At 38.1% G+C, this 22512-nt stretch overlaps 1 protein-coding gene across 1 annotated transcript in view; it reads right to left on the bottom strand.

Moving 5' to 3' along the window:
* Window positions 1-569: 569 nt before the first annotated feature.
* The window catches only part of LOC121860049 (probable myosin light chain kinase DDB_G0271550), a 35903-nt gene continuing 13960 nt past the window's right edge, over window positions 570-22512 (bottom strand). Inside the window, exon 2 of the mRNA XM_042357056.1 lies at window positions 570-8153. Within this exon, the coding sequence (XP_042212990.1) occupies window positions 5273-6613 (1341 nt within the window). The 5' untranslated portion in view covers window positions 6614-8153 and the 3' untranslated portion in view covers window positions 570-5272. The remainder of the gene's footprint in view (window positions 8154-22512) is intronic.

Below are 22512 nucleotides of genomic sequence, written 5' to 3' on the forward strand. Positions count from 1 at the left end.
GTACTGTACTACTTTTGCCTTCATGACATACAATGCTTAAAAAAATAGTACAATATAAAGAATTTATATTACATAGTTACCAAGCTGCATTCACAATGGGCTTTCAACTGCATCACTTAATAAAACTAACCTCAACCAACAGTTCTCTTCTCTCACAAAAGGCAGATACATTACATGAACCATATTTCATGTACAGTGAGAGAATGAAGCATTTTCCCGGAGTTTTGACTAATACATCAGAGAACGGTTGAGCCATTTAACACACGCATGTGTGGAGCCCATGAACAGTTGGCAGGCCTATAGAGCCTTGGAAAGGAGTTGCCAGTAACACCATTCACTGTGTTGGATACTTAGGTTCCATTATACTTTGGCCAAAGGTGGGGAGATAATGTACTTCATTCTCTCACTGCACAGTACTCTGGACCCCCATGTTACGGAATGGATGTACAGTACCTGTATTCCTGAAAAATTGGCCCATATACTCCCATGTGAAAAATGAAGATGCATTCACGTGGATTTTCTTTTTTGGGGGTTAACACAAGTAATAAAAACACTTATGATTGGAAATATAGATTTCTAAACATATTTTAATTATAGTTTAGATATTTTATAATTTTACATAAGTTTTAGCAATGGCGCTAAGTTTCTCTCCAGAATCAAACATCGTTTTACATCCAGTGTAATTCCTTATGTGCTTGTTTAGGTGTAGTACTTGTATTTGAATTTGCTAGCCTAATTGCAGACATCTTGAAGGGAAATACAGTTTAGAACACGGAAAAATCTTGAAAAAAACAACAGCTAGATGCAGAGGCAGACTGTAACTGACACGCTCCCAGATTTTGGTAATTTTTCTTTCTTTTTTACATTTAGTGATTTAAATTTTTAAATATTTTTTGTAAAACTCCAAAAGGGCGAATTTACATTCCGTATCCTGACTTTAGTGGTAGTGATTTACAATGTCAGTAAGAGCAAATTTCCGTAAAGCTGGGGTCCAGTGTACACTTGGATTATCTCTGGCAACTATTAACACTTTTGTTGTTGAAGTTGGTTTGGCTAACATTCAAATGAAGCAGTTACCTCTTGCTTGCACTCAAAATTAAAACTGTTTTAAGAATAAGGATTATCACATAAAGTACAGTATACTGTATAATATACACAAAGTGGAAAAAAAAAAAATGAAATATAAGTATAAAATTACATACTATATAATGAAAAGGAACAAGGTAATAGGTTCTATTTTCCTTTCAAATATTCTCAGAATATGTGACAAAATGTTTAGTCAATAAAATATTTCTAAAACCAAAAGTTAATTACGACAATATGCCTTTCAGTTAGACAATTCATATAATGTAATGTACAGGTCTCAGGTCATGTGAACTGGGACACCCTAATTTCCTGGGATCGGTGGCCGAGCAGCTAACCTGGCTACAAGATATTAACATATCAAATGATTAGGAATGATATGATATAGCAATCTTCACTTATAGTAGTTTACAACTAAAAAGGTAGGAAACACGAGAGGCTCATATTTAGAGAATCCAGGGAGAAACATATTGCTGCATCACTACCGTTTTCTCCCCCTTTGATTTTGTTGGCTCTTGACCTTTATCTGTCTGTTTCTTTCTCCCTTCATTCAGCGATATGGCCAAATCTGGAGAGATTTTATGAGTAACATTGCTTCTGTTTTAAGTTTTCCAGTTCCAAGATCACATCTCTGGCCCCCATGGCAGGTGACAGCACACGATGATTTTTCTTCCCCCAAAAATAGTTTTTATTGGTATAAACCATATATCTTTGGCTTTGCAACTAATTGCTCTGCAACATAAGCCCCCCCACCACCAAAAAAAATACCGGTACTAATAATACAAGTAAATAGCTATTTTTCGTCTCTTCTAATAAACACCAAAAAAAAAACACCAATACGCTCATAACATCCTAGCTCAAAATTGCCTGAACCAACTTTTTAAGTACTGTACTGTACACTGCTTGAAGCAAAATTTTATGAGCTTTCCAGTGCAGTAATCAGAGTTTTGATAAGACCAATAGTTTTTGAGAAAATAGTGGAAAAACTGATTCTCAAATGGTAATTTTTTTTAATATCTTTTTTGATTATTTATGTCCGTATGTTTTATATCGATACAAATTATATTGTATCTTGTAGCCAACACTATAATGAAGAGAACGGTACTGATCAAATTGATGTAAGTCTAGAAAAATCATCGTCTTTCAGAGAATTCTTTTGAGACATTGTCACTATAAATGAGGTTGTATAGCCTGATACTGTAATGGCTTTTGAAAACTACTGTAAACACTTTCCCTGTAAATGTGAAAAAAATATTACATTACACAACCATCACTTCACTAAAAAGAAATTATTTCAGGGAGTTGGTTAAGCACTGTAATCCAGGAGTTGAGACAGCCTACACGGAGTTATGGAAACTTAAATGGACGCTGCTCACACTCACGGTTTGAATGCTGAGATAATACTAGGCATTTATCGCTCCGCTCCTCCCTTCCTATGGGCCAAGAGTTGCAATTAGTTTGTTTGATAGAATGTACTTGCTACTATGGCGCATTAAAATTTGATGCAATTCTGTTGAAAACTTAATTCTAGGTGAATTTTTTTATAGATTGGCGACTCAATTTGCATCACCATGAAGTTGGTCTTACGTGAATACGATGAGAATCACGTCAACATGTGCGAGAGGGTTAAAGAGTAGTCACACTCCTATGAGACCTGGGCTTATTATGGGAGGGGAATATGGCTTCTATGATTGCTCTCATTCAGTCAACTAATTGCATATTAGATCTCTAGCAACAGGGAAATTAGTGTACTGTACTTTCACATGCTATGGCTATGAACATTTCAGTTCTCATCAAGCAGGGATCAGGTTTATGCTTGGCTGTCTCCTGGCTAATATTATTAGATGCTAGTTTAGCAATAGATCTTCTGAAAAGATTTTCATAGGTGAAGGAGGTGTTTATCTTCATACATCTTTGACAATTATGTTTAATTGGACAGTCGTGTCATTTCCAGAATTCTGGGTGATTGCTTTTTTTTTTTTTTTGCAAATGTATCAAGAAAGCATATAACAATCCTTTAGTACACAAGGAGGCAGAATGGCCACCAATGCATTCAATTGCCTTCATTTCCCAGTATAGAGCTAGATACCCTGTACCCACTTACAAGACTGACCTGGGATTGAACCAACAACCCCTAAGGCAGAGGCAAGTGCTGTATCTACTCTACTACTGCACCCCTTTATTGTATCAACAATAGTGTATGAAAAAGCAAAGTTATTCCATGATTTTCCCCCATGATAAATTCCCACATTTACTACAGCTCACATCCGAACTCTACAGTTCAAACACAGATGTGATATGCATTTTACAAGGAAATGGAAAATCAAATTGAATGCTTTAACAAGGAATGAGGTGATGTAACTTAGTTAGAAGTTCAACCCAAATTCATTTTTATGAATTCTCCCTCAATTCTATTCAACTATTTATTTGTTTGCAACATTGGAGATCATAAACCTCTGTTTTGTGTTGCCTATTACCTCCAGAAGATTCCATGGATATGGATGCTTTCTCCTTGGTTTGGCCATAGGGAATGATTTTGCTGCGTTATCCCCAAACTGAAATGTTAGAAGTAATTGGCTAACCACAGCAGTTACTGAGGTTTTCTATATGAATGGTCCCTCTGAAAAAATGTCTAAATTCATACTTTACCCTGAGCTTATTTAGATTCCTTCTTTACTTTTGAGTTAGAATATGGGAATGATTTGATTTATTTATTAGGTTATCTAGGTAATTTTTACATTGTATAGTAGTTATGCAGTCATTCAAGACTTTGGATTTTCATTCAAACCTGAGGATGGAGCTTCCCTGGTGCAAGGTTGTGCAGGCAAAACACAACATTTAGGGTATTTGTTTTCAGTGCCCCTTCAATGAGGTATTTTAAGGGCCTAGGCATCTATCATACTAAGACGGTTTTCAGCAGACATCTAGTACTGAAGGTCTGTATAGCAGTGTTGTAGACCTACTTGGGTGCATTGCACATGGTTGTAGTGTTTATGAGTATAAATCATCCCCTTCCATTTTCTAGCTGGCTTGAGATGGATGAGCCATATGGTGGCTTGATCTTTAATTTCAATTTTATGAAGGACCCTAAAGTCATAGGTTTCAGATACTTTCCCTCCCCCTTCTGTAATATGAAGCTGGCTGGTATTAAAAATGGTGGTTAGAGCTCAATCCAATATGAAGCTTAACATATGCCTGTTGAGGTACCTGTACTACAAGTAACATGAAGTACAGTACTCAGTATTTATTGTTTTCAATGGTGACTTTGGTGGTCAAGTTCACTTTCTATGAAGACAGCATCATGGTGAGGGGTTAACTAATCATTTGATTGGTTGGTGACTAACTGTAGGGTTAGTTGCTCAGGCACCATTTCTGTCATATTAACAAATCATTAGATGATATACTAAGATGGTGCCTTGAAAACCCAGGCATAGGTCTACATGTACAGTATAAGCAAGTACTCATATAATACATCAAACAATGACCCAGTCCTGTAATGCAACACACCATCCAAATGAAGCACATGGATGGCAATTCTGAATTTCTACAATAAATTCTACAATACCTGTATTCAAAAATAAAAAATAAATATAAATGATTGAGTATAAATAACAAATCCTTTAAATACTAACATTCATATAATTTAGAGATGGTTTACATTCAGAAACAATGTTTACAATGCTATTTCCCAAAAATATCACAGCCTTGTGCCACAATACAGTACAGTATAATCATCTTAAGCATATAAGTTCAACAAAAGCTTTAATATCATCAGAAACTCTTGCAATGCTTCTGGATATTAATAACAATAATTACAAAATTACTACTCCATTTACATTACAAGTAAAACCAAAGGTAATACTGATTTCATGTCTAAAGCTTTAGGGGGCTTATTTATTTATTAAATTTTTTAATAAAAACTAACAAGCAAATGCAGATTTGTTTAGTTATACTAATTTTTAAATTACCAGTACCGGTAAATGGAATCTTCCAAGACCAAGACCGTAATTACAGTTAATAGTTACTATCAGTGTTAGATACAGTATATATGCTCACAGATAATATTTCATATACAGAACCTATTACTACTGTTATTTTTAAAGAACACCTTGGTATCAATTTTATTCATGATACTGTATATAAAAAATAATATTGCATCCCATCCAGTATAATGAAACAATGTCTTAGATTAAATTGAATATGACTTTGAACAAGTATGACCATTTGTGGGAGTGGTGCGAAGCAACAGATTATACACACCACCCACTGGACCCCATGGTTCATGACCCAAATGGTGAAGCACATCTTCTGAGTCCTTCTGAAGAAGGGAGGATACATGGCCTACGCACTGCATATTTATCCAGAAACTCTGTTTCCTACCATCATTGGTATTAACACTGTTATTGCAACTACCTGTACTCTCAGCATCACTTGATTCATCGCTCAACTCACACCTTTTAGTGTAATTGAACTCCAAATTACAGCAACTTATACTACTTACTTCATTTTCTAAGCCCTTGACATGGCTGCTGAGTTTACCTAGCTTATTGTTATCAGGCATACCATCTCTAGCATCAGTAGTACCTTTCCTTCCACTCTGAGAATCGGGATATTCAATGAAGATGCTAGAGATGGAATTTTGCTTGCAAAACCAACTGTGACCACATACTCTAGGTAGAGTCCACCTACTTGCAGGGTTTGTGTGAAGCATGGCGCGCAGTACAGCAGCTGCCTGAGGTGTTAAAGTATCCAAAGCATCCTCGTGCTGTAACTGAAGACCAAATAAAGCTGTAGTGCCTCGACGCCCATTTCGGGTGTATTCATTAAAGGGAACTTCTCCTACTAAGGTAAAATACAAAGAAGCACCCAAACTGAACACATCAATCTCTGGGCCATACTCATGTGCTGATGAAGTAAGCTCTGGTGCCATGTAAGACACAGTGCCTGCACGAGTTTGGGCAGTAGTCAAGGGTGAGGAGGAATCCCATGCTGCAGCCAACCCTAAGTCAATTAGCTTTGCAACAGGTGCTACTAACTCCTTTCCTGGCACAATCATGATGTTTTCAGGCTTGACATCTCTATGTAATATGCCCTGGTTATGTAAATGATGTAAACCAGCTGCTACTTGATTAAAAATGATTGCAGCTATTGGTTCGGCAAGGCCACAGCACTTCTTCTCATAATGTTGGATAACTAAAGCAGCTAGAGTGGTATCACCAAGGTCTTCAAGGCAAACATACAAACCAGAAGGCCCTCGCATTACTTCCATTAAAGCTACAACTGACGGATGTGAAATTCGAGCCAGAAGAGCCGCTTCATTCTCCAAAGCTGCTCGCCATTGTGTTTCCTCCACGTGAAGACAACCTGTGTGTTGCCCCGTTTCCCCTCCACATCCAACTCCATCCACTGCCCATGGCTGGTGCTTCACTGCTACCTGGTAACCCACCACCTGGTGTGTGGCCCTTGATACCCAACCAAACCTTCCCCTCCCCAGCACTCCTCCCATGTGATAATGACCCACCAATACCATCTCAAAATGTGTCCAACACCAAAAATTCAAGAGAGGTTGTTATTTTAAATTATTGAGATTGAAATAGAACCAAAAACAAAATTGACAAACATATTTGACCTTAATGGTTATGAATCACAAACACACAAAATAGTGCAGTATCTAAGTCCAGAAGTGCAATTCTAATTTTGCAATTTTGTTCCAAATTAGTTAAAAAAAATACAAACTCTTATATCAATCATTAAAGCCTAAACTGTCTATACATTAAAGTTTTAAGCTTAAATATTTACTGTTCCTGAAATCATACCAATGATAATCTTATTATGTGTTCTTGTAATTATGCTTATCATACGACTTTCAAAAATCACAAAGACCAAATATGAGGAAAGCATTATACTAAATATTTCATCAGTTACCCATTTACAGTAAGTATGGAGCTGATGAAACATATGTAAAGAACACATGATTAAACATTGTCCATTTTACTAAAGGGTATGGGGGCTTAATCCACACACTAGTGATCTCTATTATAAAGGTACAGTACTTATAAGATCTTAGATATAGGAAACTGAGGTGGCTTAATATTTAAAGTGTATCATTCACTCATTCACAAGAGATATAACAAAGGTCACAAATATACAACAGTAGTTACCTTTGGAAACAACACTAACATCATAACATTCATTACTTGGCCATCCCTAAACACACTGTCATGGCAGAGAAGGAATTTATTAATGATTGGCTAAATCTGCAGGTACTCTGGATCACTTCCTTAGTGTCAACACTAGGCTGAGGATTATCTCCACTAATTATCACAGCTAAATTGAAGATGCTGCTGCAAGTCCCTGGGAAAAATTGTATGATGCACAAAATTGATTACTGTATAATTTATCAGTACATGTAATACTCTTAAACTCTTGTGTTATCGAGCTCCATTTTTACTTATTCATATTTCTGTAAACAAATATTTTCCAAGTTCTTACAGGTTTTTCTTCTTCATATAACCAATGCTCTTCAAAGAGTAAAACCAAAAAATAATCTTAGATGTGAAATAAACATATGGTATTGTGCTCCCTAGATGCCCTTTCTTTATTCAATTATTCAATTTGTTTAATTCAAATGTCAACAAAATGGTAATAAAAGTGGGAGCCTTCCAGTAAACAATACGGTACACATATCATATATCCTTGGCTTATCTACTTAATACCAAAGTATAAAAAGGATTTACAAGAACAAAGTACATTACACACGTACATACAGTATATGTGTGCACAGGCTTATTATATTTTAATCCAAATTTTTTATTAATACACTTATGAAAGTTCTTTTGTCTCCTGAATATTAGGAAAATATAAGATTCTTTTAATAATCACAATTAAATAGTGGCAGTGTCGAGATGTATCCCATGGAAAAATGCAGAGCAGTGGAGGGGGGAAATGGGCACCAAATGGTGGGACAGCATCCCGCCTATGGCTGGAAAATTATCATATCCCAATCGACACACATGATGAAGGCTTGGCTGCTCAGTTATTACCAGCTTCTAACAGTGTGTTCATAGTTCCTGAAAAAAAAAATACATGTACCTATACTGTATTATTCTAACAGCAGTATATGCACACATAAAAATATCTATGTCTCTAACGTCAGTTTTTTTATACGTATACTGTACTGTATACAGTACACTGTTCTGTATACATCATCAACAGAAGGAGGAAGGCAAACATGGTGGTCAAAGTGGGACATAATCTTCAGTCTTATCAATTGGAGGGGAAAACCCAAAGAAGGGAAGTTGTAATTCCTCCACCTATTTCTTTCTATTCATGAGGTATGAAACAAGTTTTTGATTTAGATTTTTTTCATTTAGTATTTCATTTCCAGAGTCCCTCCCCCCCCAACATTCTGGGTTTTTCATGAGGTAAGAAAGCATTTATCATTATCATCTACAGAAAAATATCCTCAAGTGACTGTTTAATGTCTTCCAGCATTACCAAAAGAAGTTATGGTACAATGGAGCCGCAATAATTCATGGGTTAGGTACCAGAAGATATCGTGAATTATCAAATTCCAAATTATAGTTTAATTGAGTTAAAAGGAAATAATTAAATTCAAAGCCAAAAAATACACATAAACTGTACCAAAACTGCTCTAATATACAGTAAGTATTGTATGTAATACTGCACTGTACAGTGGTCCCTCGGTTAACGAACACAATCCGTTCTAGCAGGTTGTTCGTTAACCGAAAAATTCGTTAACCGAAACCATTGTTTCAATGGGTTTTTGGGTAATTGGTTCCAGCTCACCGAAAATTGCCTAAATTCAACAAAAATGGTAGAAAAGTTCACTTACTTTGAGGTGTGTATGTAGAAGACTCCTGGATGATGATGATGATGATGGGAATTAGAATGGGGGTGGAGGAGAAGGAAGAAGAGAAGGCATTGGGGTGGAAGAGAAGTCACCCCATGGCACCATTTCACCCATAAAATTTTAGTTCTCTTGGTGTATTTCAAGATTATTTTCTTTAAATCAACACTGCACTGCATTATATATTGTCAATATGTAAAATATATTTCAAAATGACCAATAATTTGCTTGGAAACACAGAAAAAAAGCGTTTAGTTGAAGAGAGTCTCAAGCAAGATGTTACCTCCAGTGAAAACAGAGAGAGACTAACGCCTGTTTGCTGTGTTAAGAGGCTGGATGCCGTGCATTAAACTAGTCACTTTACCTTCAATTATGTTCAATAATTGTTAAAATGACTAAAAAATTGAATATTAAACTTTTAAAATTATTGAATAGTATAAACTTCTTGATATTTACTAAAATAGTAAGGAATTTAAGCCCTAGAACCGATTAATGTATTGGCGGACTAATACTAAAGCTGGTTGACTGGCCAGTGCAAGCGAAAACATGTTGAGGTCGGTTCGTAAGAAATTCGTCAACCGAATTTTTGTTCGTTAACCGAATTTAAGAATCTTATGGGAGGCAGTTCGTTAACCGAGGCGTTCGTTAACCGAGGGACCACTGTACATAAAAAATATAGTAATACATATTGTACAAAGAGTACAGTGCTAGTTTTATACAGATACTGTACTGTATTGCATAAACAGCTTCTTCCCTTCTCATAATCATCCTCTGGGTGACAGCATTACACCAACATAGAGACAGGCAGGCACCAGGGCTTGCTGGCTGTTCACCTATGTAAACAAAGCACCAGGAATTTAATACAACTCAGTAACTCATCTGGGGTTAAATGTGGGATTTTTACAATAATGTTTTATTAACCTAGCACCAAATGAACCTAAAAACTGTACTGTACAGTATTGTAATATGGGAATTATGGTGCTGTTCCAGCCACCTGCCAGACAACCACTTTCCACTCCTAATTTTTCTTATTTTTTATAGTTTTATATTATATTTTCTTTATTTATGTTAGAGTAGAGCATTGAAATTATATTTACATTATGTGTACAGTATTTTCTCTACTTTTAAGTCACATTAGAGCATTTAAATGATATGTACACTACTTTTATGGTGTCTTATGTAAATACCGTAAACACTGTAGCAGCCAGAGCTCGGTCATGAATTATGAATAACTGACCATAAAATTTAACAAAGAGGTAGTACTGTAATTTAAAAACGTGAATTTGAACTTCACAAATTATAATGACTCCACTGTACTACTTGTCAAAAGTGGTCTGGCCTTAGTAGCTACTCAATAAAATTTCTCCATAGAAGATATATGCTTTTTTACCTTGAGAAACTGAAAAAAAAAATGCAGGAACATGCCTTTTGTGAGATAATGGACTTAATATGAGAAATGGGTGAAGAAAAATGACCAAACATAACCTTGCTACCAGTGCCGTGTTTAAACTGCAGGAGTGGATCTATTCACAGAAAGCAAATCTATTCTACAGGGTGTTCCAAAAAAATGTGCTCACTCTTTGACTGCCCATTACCCATATATTTTTTGTTTTTGTTTCAGGTGCGACTAACCCTAAATAATGTTATTTTCTTTAATTTAACTCATTAGACTTGTATCTATGTCAATAAACACTTAAATCAAAACAAAAAATATATGAGTACAGGTTGTACCTCTCTAGTCCGGCATTCTGTGGTCCGGAAACTCCCGTGGTCCGGAACGATTTTAGTTTGTCCAATAGGTAGATAGGCAGCTTTTTTTTTTTTTTTTTTTTTTTACTTATCTGAATTATTATTATTACAGGAGTATTAAATTTTTGCCCCTCAGGCCCTAATGTGGGTCAGTGACCTATTCCCGGGTGGGCTAATCCCCTTAAAAAAAAAAAAGCCGCGGGAAATTAAGGTCTGTTTACATCCGGCAGTTCGGCTGCTCTCTCTCTGCTTGTCTATACAGAGTACAACATTTAACCCTTCAATATGTATGAGCAGTAAATAAGTGTTGCTTTCATATTCTTATGTAGAGTAATGACGATATATTTTCACATGTGCGCACTTACATACGAGCAGTCTCACTTATTTTTTTACCATTAATGGTTAGCTACTTATATTGTTCCATTTATTAACATTAAATAACATTACAGGTACTTCAAGCAACCATATTCATTTTTTTACATTAATTTTACTACAGCTAAACTCAGGGTCTTATTTTCTTCAGTTTTATATGTAGAACCAATCAGCACTGGTTTCGTAAGCTTTAACATAAACAATGCCGGCAGCCGCTCATCTCTAATATTCCAAGTATTATTAATAAATTGTATTGTTAATTTTGCACACACGTACATTAATTCAATAAAAACAAATTCAGAAACATTAATTAAAATATATATGAACAGTAAATAAGTGTTGCTTTCATATTCTTATGTAAAGTAATGATGATATGTTTTCACGTGTGCGCATGCGCACTTACATATGCGATCTCTCTTTTTTCTTTACCATTATCGTTAGCTACTTCTATTGTTCCATTTCTTAACATTAAATAACATTACTTAAAACAACCATATTAATTTTACTACAGCTACAACGAAGGTCTTATTTTCTTCAGTTTTATATGTAGAACCAGTCAGTCACTGGTTTTGTAATCAACGAATACAATGCTGTGTCATTTCCTCGTGTGTTTTAATATTCTACGTATTATTAATGAATTGTATTGCTCATTTTGCACACATAAACATTAATTCAATAAAAAAGACATTCAATAATAAACAATAATGAATCTTTTGTACATAAGAGAAATGACGCTGTTTACACGATTATGCACGTCGTCTGCACGTTGGCGGGCTGTTCAAACCCGTCGAAATTCAAGTTTCCGCCGTCAAAATTTTTATTTATTTATTTTTTTGTGTGTTCCAATAAAATACGTTAAGAATTAAAAACTCGCGAAATTTGAGAAGCTACTATACGACATTTAACCCTTCAATATGTCTTCAAAGAGACCATGATGCAGAGAAAGTGGTGCTAGTGCTTCCAGGCTTAAGCACAAGTCACTATCTATCCAGGAAAAGGGTGAATTTCCATGGTCCGGCACCGGTCAGGTCCCGAGGTTGCCGGACTAGAGAGGTACAACCTGTAATGGGCAGTCAAAGAGTGAGCACATTTTTTTGGGACACCCTGTATTTTAAAAGAATAAAATTGTTAAGACTACTATTTTTTATTGTTAGTTTTTTCTTCATTTCATGAACAAAACATTATAGATTGTAAGAACAGTTTGCCATTTGCTTGCTACATAATGTTACTTATGTTTTGGGTGTTAATGGCACCATATTTGAAATCACTTGAAATTTTTTTGCCACAGTCATTTCTGGAAAAGAATTGTGTTCTGGTTCTTCAATTAATCTGTAATGCTGTTTAGAGACAGAAAAAAAATAATCTTCTGAAATTAAATAAAAAATCTTTGGGAAAGAGTTTGACAACAAACTCCAACTGAAATGAACCATCATTCATTCTAAGAGAGGTATATACAGTGATCCCTCGGTTAACGAACGCCTCGGTTAACGAATTACCTTCCATAAGAATCTTCAATTCGGTTAACGAACAAAAATTCGGTTAACGAATTTCTTACGAAATCATGTCAACATGTTTTCGCTTGCTCACCAGCTGGAATATTAGTCCGCCAATACAGTAATCGGTTCTAGGGCTTAAATTCATTCCCATTTGAGTAAATATCAAGAAGGTTGTACTATTCAATAATTTTCCAAGTTTTATATTAAAATGTTTAGGAATTTCAACACTTATTTAACATAATTGCAGTACAGGAAACTAGTTTTTGGTGCGCCAATCAGCCACTTGACTCACCCACAAAGGCATCAGTTTGTATCTCTGGTCAGTGGAGGTAACATCTTGCTTGTGGCTCTCTTGAACATTAACTATTTTTACGTTTTTACAGTACAATTATTGGTCAATCTGAAATATATTTTACATATTGACAATATATAGTGCAGTGCAGTGATGATTTAAAGAAAATAATCTTGAATTACACCTAGTGAACTTAAAATTTTATGGGTGAAATGACAGCATCAAGCATGGGGTGATTTTCTCTTTCATCCCCACTTCCTTCTCTTCTCCCTTCTCCTCCACCCCCACTTCTAATTCCCATCATCATCATCAACCAGGAGCCTTCTACATACACACCTCAAAGTAAGTGTACTTTACGGCATTTATTTTTAATTTGTATGTAATTTTCGGTGAGCTGGAACCAATTACCCAAAATCCCATTGAAACAATGGTTTCGGTTAATGAACGACCTTCTAGAATGAATTGTGTTCGTTAACCGAGGTACCACTGTACAGTAGAACGTCGATATAACACGAGATACGTTCCAAGAGAGATCGCTTTAAACCAAATTTGCACTAAATCGAAGTGTTGTTTCAATGGAATAATTTAGTTTGGTACTTGAGAGAAAACAAAATACTAAAAAGGCTGAGAGTCTACCCAGATGCATCTGAGCCCATCTCCTAGAATAAACAAAACATTGTTTTTTGTAGTATTGTGTTAAAACAAACACTCATAAATCAACACAGCTAAAATTATGGGAGAAGAAATGGTCTGTTTACTAGCGATCAGCTGATGTGAGAGAGTGGTTGCGCTGGTGCCACTCACCATCCGCCTGACTCACCCAGCACTCACTTTCCTCTCAACATATTTTTTAATTACTTTATGCTTCGAAAACAGACTTTCACTCAACTTTAGTTAGGCAATTCATCCTCTGAAGATGCAGAGCCTAACTCGACCAGCTCATCATCCACATCACTGTCTAGTGTGGGAAAACCATTTTCACACTGCAGTACTTCTAGCACCTTGTTTTTCTACTCCAGTGTAATTGCTTGCCTTGATTTCTTGGCCTTTGAGGTAGTTAATGATGTAGTAGCTGGCCTCCTGGACATAGTGGCGATGGTTGATGCACGTGGTAGGAGTGTCACACTATATGTCCGTTCACTTGAGCGTCAGTGCGAGAACTGAGGATGTGGGAGGGTATGAGAGGGTGGCGGGCAGCCGTGTAGCGTGCCCAGAGAGGCGTCTGGTGGGGATACAATAGACGCAAAATTAAAAATAGGACGTGCCATATTGACTCAAGCAAAATAGGAAAGATTCACTTTAAATTAAAATATTGTCCTTAATTGTGGGTGTCGCTTTAAATCAATAATCTTAAATTGAATCGCTTTAAATCGACGTTCTACTGTACAACTACTAAGTTGGTATTGGTACACACCAATGGGCGGAGGTGGTAGAGCGAATGTGTGGTGGGTACTGAAGTGGTGGAGGTGGATGGCGGGAGGGGAGGAGTATGGTGGGATCCAGGAGGATGGCGATTCACTGAGACCTGGCGGGTAGCTCCTCCTCCCTCTCAAAATGGTTTAAAACCTCCATTTTCTTAGCAAGGATAATGATCTTAAGCCATTTTGAATGGTTACAGAACAGTATTAAGAGCAAAAACACTTAAACACTCATGAACACTGTGGAAGCCTAACAGAGACTGGTGTCGCTTGGGGACGCCGTGACGTTCTGCGGCCAGACGAGAGAGGATGAGGCGCCATAAAAAGTAGTCCATGAAAATGCAAAACGACGTTGTACTGAGTCACCGGGACGTTAAATGTATTTTTGGTCTCTAAAGTTTAGCGCCGTAGTACCGAAACAACGTTAAGCGAGGACTTACTGTACTGGTTCAAAAGCTAAAAGAAAGTGTACAAGCTTAGCTGAGAAACTAGATATATTAAAACGACATGAAAAAGGTGAGAGGTCTGTGGATATAAAATGGAGCAAGCAATGAACATATTTTCTGAAGTGTATCCATTAACAGAACGAAGCATTAAAATTAACAAGGACATGAAAATTGCATATGACCTCTACATAAAGATGTATAATGAGAAAAGAAAGCAGCTGTGCAAGGTTCTTTTAACAGCTATATTATTCAAAGGCCTCAACCATCAAATTCAGCATCATTAGCAGCTTCAGCAACAACTTCAGGTTCAGTAACAGTTTCAGCAACAGCTATGATATCTTTATGGAAGGCTACAGCTTCAGCCAGAGTTGAACCTGATGACTTAGTCAACTGAGTAAAAACTCACAAAACATTCATTGGCTGTCCTTATGTTTTAGACTTTACCACTATTGGCGAGTAGAATTTTTGTTTTACATTCGTAAGTATTATTTAAAACATATATGAATACAGTAACATCTTCGTTAGCCGGAATCCCTCAAACCCGGAACTCTCCGATAGCCGAAATTGAAATTAGCTCGGAAAAGCATTCCCACAGCCGGAATTTAAAACAAATTCCGAGTTTGGGAAAAAATTTTCTGGGCACGTGTTGGTGGATTCACGATAGACTTTAATAAAAGAACACTGCAAACAGGGTCATTGAAAACCTCAGTCCCTTTACTGTCAGTGACATCAGGGGAAAAGTTGGCTTCAGAGTCAGTGGGTCAAGTGACGAGTGTACCTAACCCGAGGACACCGACGGTAATGGGACGTGGGAAAGGAGACCCTTTGGCCGACATAACAATAGAACTTTTGTTTTCTTTTCTTTTTTACGGGGATTAGCCCACCCGCGCACAGGTCACTGACCCACATCGGGGCCTGGGGGGGGGGGGGATGTAATAATAATAATAATAATAATAATAATAATAATAATAATAATAATAATAATAATAATAATTCATACTAAATAAAATTTATAATAAATAATACAAAATTGAAAAATAAATAATAAAATAATAATGATAATAATAATAACACTGTAATAATAATAATAACAAAAATGTAATAAAAATAATAATAAAGAACCACAAAGAAATACAAAAATGAAAAAAAAGGTCAATAGTGAGAAATTATTTACTGTATGTATGTTGTGTTGTCAATAGTAAGTGAAACAATTGAGACCCTGCAATTGTGTGTAAATGAGGCAGAAAGTCAGATCAGCAACCTGGGACTTGGTCACAATTTTTGTGGTGCCATATGGCAGCAGGGTCTACCATTAGACAATACGTACATTATGCTTCCAATTTCTTCCCAGGCGGTAGTACTTCCATGTTTGGTAGCTGCCTACTACCTCAAGGAGCAGCAGAGGGAGGATATTAAGGGAACCCTTCAGGAATTTCAGGGCATCTTTTATGTTGGAGTATGTTGGAGGGCCATTACCATTAGTAAAGGTCAGAGTAGAACACTATCAGAATAGACCCTCGGGCTCCACCGTTGGCATCACGGCCGCAAAAGCTTTCCCCATGGGCTGAGGCTGAGGTACGTAAAGAGATAGACAAGCTTCTGTAGATGGTGTCATAAGGAAGTCCTGTAGTCCTTGGGCTTCACCCATAGTTTTTGCTCGACGTCAGGATGAAAGCTACATTTGGCGATCGACTACAGGGACGTTAACAGCGTGTCTCAACCAGCAACACTTCATCCTATTCCCATAATTGAAGATCTTCTTGACAGACTGGGGGCAGCCCCACTCTTTTCTGTGTTTGACGCTAAGTCAGGATGCCATCAGATGCCCCTGAACGAGGATGACAGTGCGGTGTCAGCATTTGTATTGCCGTGGGGACACTATGAGTAGGATGGCAGGACACCATTTGGACTGAAGGGCGCTGGATACTCGTTTCAGCGCATGATGTCCACCATACTAGGAGAGAGCAAGTACACCGACGCCCTATGTTATCTGGATGATGTGCTAGTGTGGGGAACAACATGGGTGGAACACAATGTAAAGCTGCGGGCAGCACTGGGGAAGATAAAGATGCTGGGCTCACCTTGGCATCAGTAAAATACAGGTTCGATGTCCGTCGAGTGGAATATCTTGGTGCAGTGGTCAGCAACGGAATGTTGAGTCTGAGTGAACAGAGGGAGACACCCCTGTGGACTATCCCAAGACCATCTACAGTGCGTGAGCTGAAGAGGGCTATTGGTGCCTTTTCTTACATCCAGCGTTGGTTGCTGGTTGTGACCTCTGTACGAAGCACTAGATCAAGACCCATAACGGAAGCTGCACTGGACTGAGAGGATGTGTAGATCCTTTGAGGCCCTCAAGACACAGGTGGCGAATGCTGCAGCAGTAAACCTTTTGGATTACAATAAACGCTTTGTGCTGGTGACGAATGCAAGTGATGTCGGGACGGGAGCCATGCTAGCGAACAGATCTGCTGACGAAAAGTTACTCCTGATTGCATTCTTTCACCACACATTGACCCCGGCTGGACAGCGCTACTCAGCGACGGAGAAAGAGCCGTTGGCGGTGGTGACTGCCGTGAAGAGATACAGGATGTATCTATCAGCTTCCCAGTTCGACCTGATTACGGATCATCGCTCCCTTCGCTGGCTCAACTCGCTCGACATAGTGAGGAACGGGGCAGGAGGGGGAGGTGGATGGATCTCCTGCAGCAGTTCAACATCTATCCTATACACAAGACAGGTCACAGTCCGACGATGTCCATGGCAGATTATCTCTCACGAATCGTATCTGATGTCGGACAAGTGCAATTAACGCTACTACACATCTCGCCAACACCTTCTGGGACATACCGACCTTCATCAAGGAGCAACAGGAGGACGAAGATATAGCTGCCATGGCCAGGATCCTTGGGGGTAACGGTTTAGCCCCTGTTCAGAGGGAACTAAATCCTTTCCGGGCCCATCTCAGGTTATCTCAGCACGGTGGGCGTCAGAGCCGAGTGCACCCCTATGGAGTTAAGGAAACATGGGTTCCAGTGGTGCCAGCAACGTTCAGGGTACAGGCCCTGCAGCTGGTGCATGATGCTCCCCTGAGTGGCCACACGGGACAGAATCGCACCTGGGAGAGGGCAAGGAACAGTTTCTGGTGGCCGGAGATGAAGAATGATGTAGCGGCACACATTAGCAAGTGTGAGGCATGTGGGACAAACAAAAGAGCTAAAGTGCCAGGGAGAGCTCTGTTGCAATACATGAAAAATCCTGACTACACAAATGATCTGGTGCAAGTGGACTTCGTGGGACCGTTTCCTGTTTCTGGCAAGCATCAATTCCAATATGTACTGCAGATGCAGTACACATCGGAATTGATGCAAATTTCAATTCTGACTAACAAAGCTATTACTTAATACTTACACTGTAATACAACTACTGTTGTAATACAACTACTGTAATGATTTCCTTTAATCACCGGGAATCCAATACCTGTACAATGGTCCCTCGGTTAACGAACGCCTCAGTTAACGAATTACCTTCCATAAGAATCTTCAATTCGGTTCACGAAAAAAAATTCGATTAACGAAATCCTTACGAAAATCACATTTTGTTTTGAACATCAGCTGATAAGCTGAGGAGGTCCTCAGCCAATTCAGTGATCTCTTCTATGTTAACATTCAAATTAATCACTATCTTAAAGAATTCCAGCAATGCAAATTAAATTCACCCCAGTCACTTCTATTAAATTTTATAAGCAAAAAACAAAAACTCAATCTAAAGGACATAAATTAACAATTAAATACTTCACACCACAGGCGCCAACTGTCAAACACGTCACTGTCACCCCTCCCTTTCTACCCCCTCACCTTCCTGAGAAACGTTTGGGGAAAAGGACTAGGTTTACAAGTTTAAAAATAAATAACACCTCAGACTAAAGTTAGGATAATATAATTTGCATTGCTGAAATCCTTGCAAGACAGGGAATAATTTGAATATAAACGTCATATATTTTGCACAAAAGATAAAATTTTTGCTCTCCCTAATAAAATTCTTAAATTACTGTAGATCTAAAATTTGTATGTCTAATGCAAATTTTAGCTTGTTTATACAGTGGTCCCTCGGTGAACGAGCACAATCCGTTCCAGCAGGTTGCTCATTAACCGAAAAACTCGTTAACCGAAACCATTGTTTCAATGGGTTTTTGGGTAATTGGTTCCAGCTCACCGAAAATTGCCTAAATTCAACAAAAAAGGTAGAAAAGTACACTTACTTTGAGGTGTGTATGTAGAAGGCTCCTGGATGATGATGATGAGAATTAGAATGGGGGTGGAGGAGAAGGGAGAAGAGAAGGCATTGGGGTGGAAGAGTAGTCACCCCATGGTGCCATTTCATCCATAAAATTTTAGTTCTCTTGGTTTAATTCAAGATTATTTTCCTTAAATCAACACTGCACTGCATTATATATTGTCAATATGTAAATTAAATTTCAAAATGACCAATAATTTGCATGCAAACACAGAAAAAAGCATTTATTGAAGAGAGTCTCAAGCAAGAGGTTCCCTCCACTGAAAAGAGAGAGAGAGAGACTGGCGCCTGTTTGGTGTGTTGCCAGGCTGGATGGCGCGCATGAAACTAGTGTCTTTACCTTCAATTAAGTTCAATAATTGTTAAAATGACTAAAAAATTGAATATTAAATTTTTAAAATTATTGAATAGTATAACTTCTTGATATTTACTAAAATAGTAAGGAATTTAAGCCCTAAAACCGATTACAGTATTGCCGGACTAATACTACAGCTGGACCGCCAAATGCAAGCGAAAACATGTTGAGGTCGGCTCTTAAAAAACTCGTTAATCGAGGGATTGCTCGTTAACCGAAGTTAAGAATCTTATGGAAGGTAAATTGTTAACCGAAATCTCGTTAACCGAGGGATCACTGTATTCAAATTAAACACTATCTTATAAGAATTCCAGCAATGTAAATTATATTCTGGCCAGGTAATTTCTATGAATTTTATGAGCTAAAAACAAAAATCTCAAATAAATAAACAAATTATACTTCACCAGACACTATCTGTCACCTCACCTCCCGCTACCCCCTTCTTCCCAAACTCCTGGCTCCCTCCCTCCTTGCCTTCCCAGACAAAAGATTCACGTTTTCTTTAGGCTTTAAGGTGTTTATTTTATATAATATCTCAGACTAAAGTTAGGATAATATAATTTGCATTGCTGAAATCCTTGCAAGACAGGGAATAATTTGAATATAAATGTCATATATTTTGCATGAGATAAAATTAATCACCTGTATCACATTACAAGAGTGATTTAAGAGTTCTAGTGTATATGTATGATATATATAGTGATTTAAGGGCGATTTAGGGGAATTTTAGGAGTGTTTCTGACTTATGCATTTTTGGTTTTACTTTGTACAGTGAACCCTCACTTTACGCGGTTAATTCAACCCACGGCGGCCCGCGTAAAGTGAACAACATAACATATGGGATTAATTGAAATAGAGACCGGGCCGACCCCCAAACTCCACTTTTTCAGACACAATACCTACGTTGTAGTAAAAATAACTTCTTAATTTTATGATGGTATGCACACACAATTAATAATTAAGAGAAATATCAATAATATTAGGTTTTTTAACACTTACATTAGTAGAAAAGATGGCTGGGCACACGGGGATGGGGGGTTGGTTCCGAGGCAGAGGGCAGATTATTGGCCCTCACCTGTATCACTTGCATCAATTGTATCACTATCCACCACAGAGGCTTGCAGGGCCTCTTTGTCAAACCCCTCAAAGTCCATATAAGTCCATATCCTCACTATCATTATCATTATCACTGACTTGGGCCGGCTATGGTGGGCGGCGGGTGAAGAACTTGGTAATGTTTTGATGACTGGGCGACCTTGTGCGCACCCTGCTCGCGCCGCTCTCCGCGTAAAAGGGTACACACACCGCGGAAAGTGAGCATTCCGATTTCGGCAGGGTACCGCGTAAACGTGGAAATGCGTAAAGTGGGATCGCGTAAAGTGGGATCGCGTAAAGCGAGGGTTGACGGTATATACTTTTCTGTGAGCTGGAACCAATTTTCGGTTAACGAATGACCTTCTGGAAAGAATTGTGTTCGTTAACCGAGGGACCACTGTATAACGAACTCTCGATTAAGCGGAAAACACTTTTTTTGTGATATTTCGCTTGATTTAGTGAACCAGTTTGCTGAATCGAGATTAATTCCATTAATACACTCACACCTACGGAGACACCTCAGACACATGATATAGTAAAACCTACTTCAGCCTATGGTGAATGTACTAAATGTATAGAAACTATCAATAATGATATAAAACAATTACCGGAAAATCTGAGAAAATGGCGAGAACATCAGTTCAAACCTTTCTGCTCCGGGCCTGAAAACAAGGTTCCCAGCTTTATGAAAGATTGCAGCATATTTAGCTACATCCTCACCTGGTTGGTGCGTGGGTGGGAAGAGTGTGGTGATATGCCAAGACACTTACACAGCACTACTAAACTATTGTCTTATAACATTTAACTTTATAATTCTGCATTTAGACAACTGATCAGAGAATAAACCAGGGCATATGGAGATACATTATACAGTACACAATTGATGTCACGAAACTTCGTAACTGCAACCACAACGCATAAATTATCACAATCTGTACTCAAATGTACAGGTTGTGATAATTTATGCATCATGGTTTAAGTTGCGAAGTACATCTTGACTTTAGTAAAGCCTTCGACAGAGTCCCCCACGAAAGACTAATATGAAAAGTGGAGGCTCATGGCATTGGAGGAGATATTAAAATATGGATTAGTGCGTGGTTACAGGACAGAAAACAGCGAGTGAGCATTAACGGCACTAAATCCGATTGGAGTAACGTCACTAGTGGAGTACCCCAAGGCTCAGTACTTGGACCAATATTATTTATTATATACATAAACGACATAGATGTCGGCATAGACAGCAACATAAGTAAATTTGCTGATGACACTAAAATGGGGCGTGTAATTAAATCTGATGAGGACTCCGAAAAACTACAGGAAGATCTAAAAAAAAATTTCGAATGGTTTGAAAAATGGCAGATGAAATTCAATGCGGACAAATGTAAAGTACAGTACTCAGTCTAGGAGATGTAAACAGAGAAACCAGATGTCATGGGTTGCGTTGGGCCTCCCGCACAACCCATCCCAAATGTTTGTTTACGGTAGAGATAAGGTAACCGGCCAGCCATGACTGGGACATGTAGGGGGGGGCAGGCCAGTGAGACAGTGGTGTACTGTTCATCACTTCACGCCTCAAAAAAAACCAATTTAGCCAGTGGGCTTTAGACCTTGGGCTAGAGAAGACCTCCTGCTCCGCGGACTTAAGATTAGGGGCCATACAGTCCTACCAGTGCTACGGGTCTGTGTGTGCAAATCCCCGAGATTTTTGTTAAGTCCAGCGACAAGTTAACACATCCTGTAAAGGAAGTGATCAATGGTGAGGGCCTGTTTGCTACAAGAGCACTCCAGGCCGGCCTAATAGATCTAAACGATTAATTCACCAGGTTGACAAACTCTCCCTTATAACTTACGGTACTGTGGCGTGAATGTGAGTGACTGACCTATCCATGCAAATTATAAGTCCAGTGTATGGAATTGTGCCAAATAAACGTAAGTGCAATCATCTGCCCGTATCTGTGATCCCTCTATTATCATTATTACCAAGGGTAATGACTCATTGGTTATGACAAAGTATAACCAATAACTTAGATGGATGTTGGA

Source organism: Homarus americanus, unplaced genomic scaffold (genome assembly GCF_018991925.1).
Source record: "Homarus americanus isolate GMGI-L3 unplaced genomic scaffold, GMGI_Hamer_2.0 scaffold44464, whole genome shotgun sequence".
Taxonomy (NCBI): Eukaryota; Metazoa; Arthropoda; class Malacostraca; order Decapoda; family Nephropidae; genus Homarus; species Homarus americanus.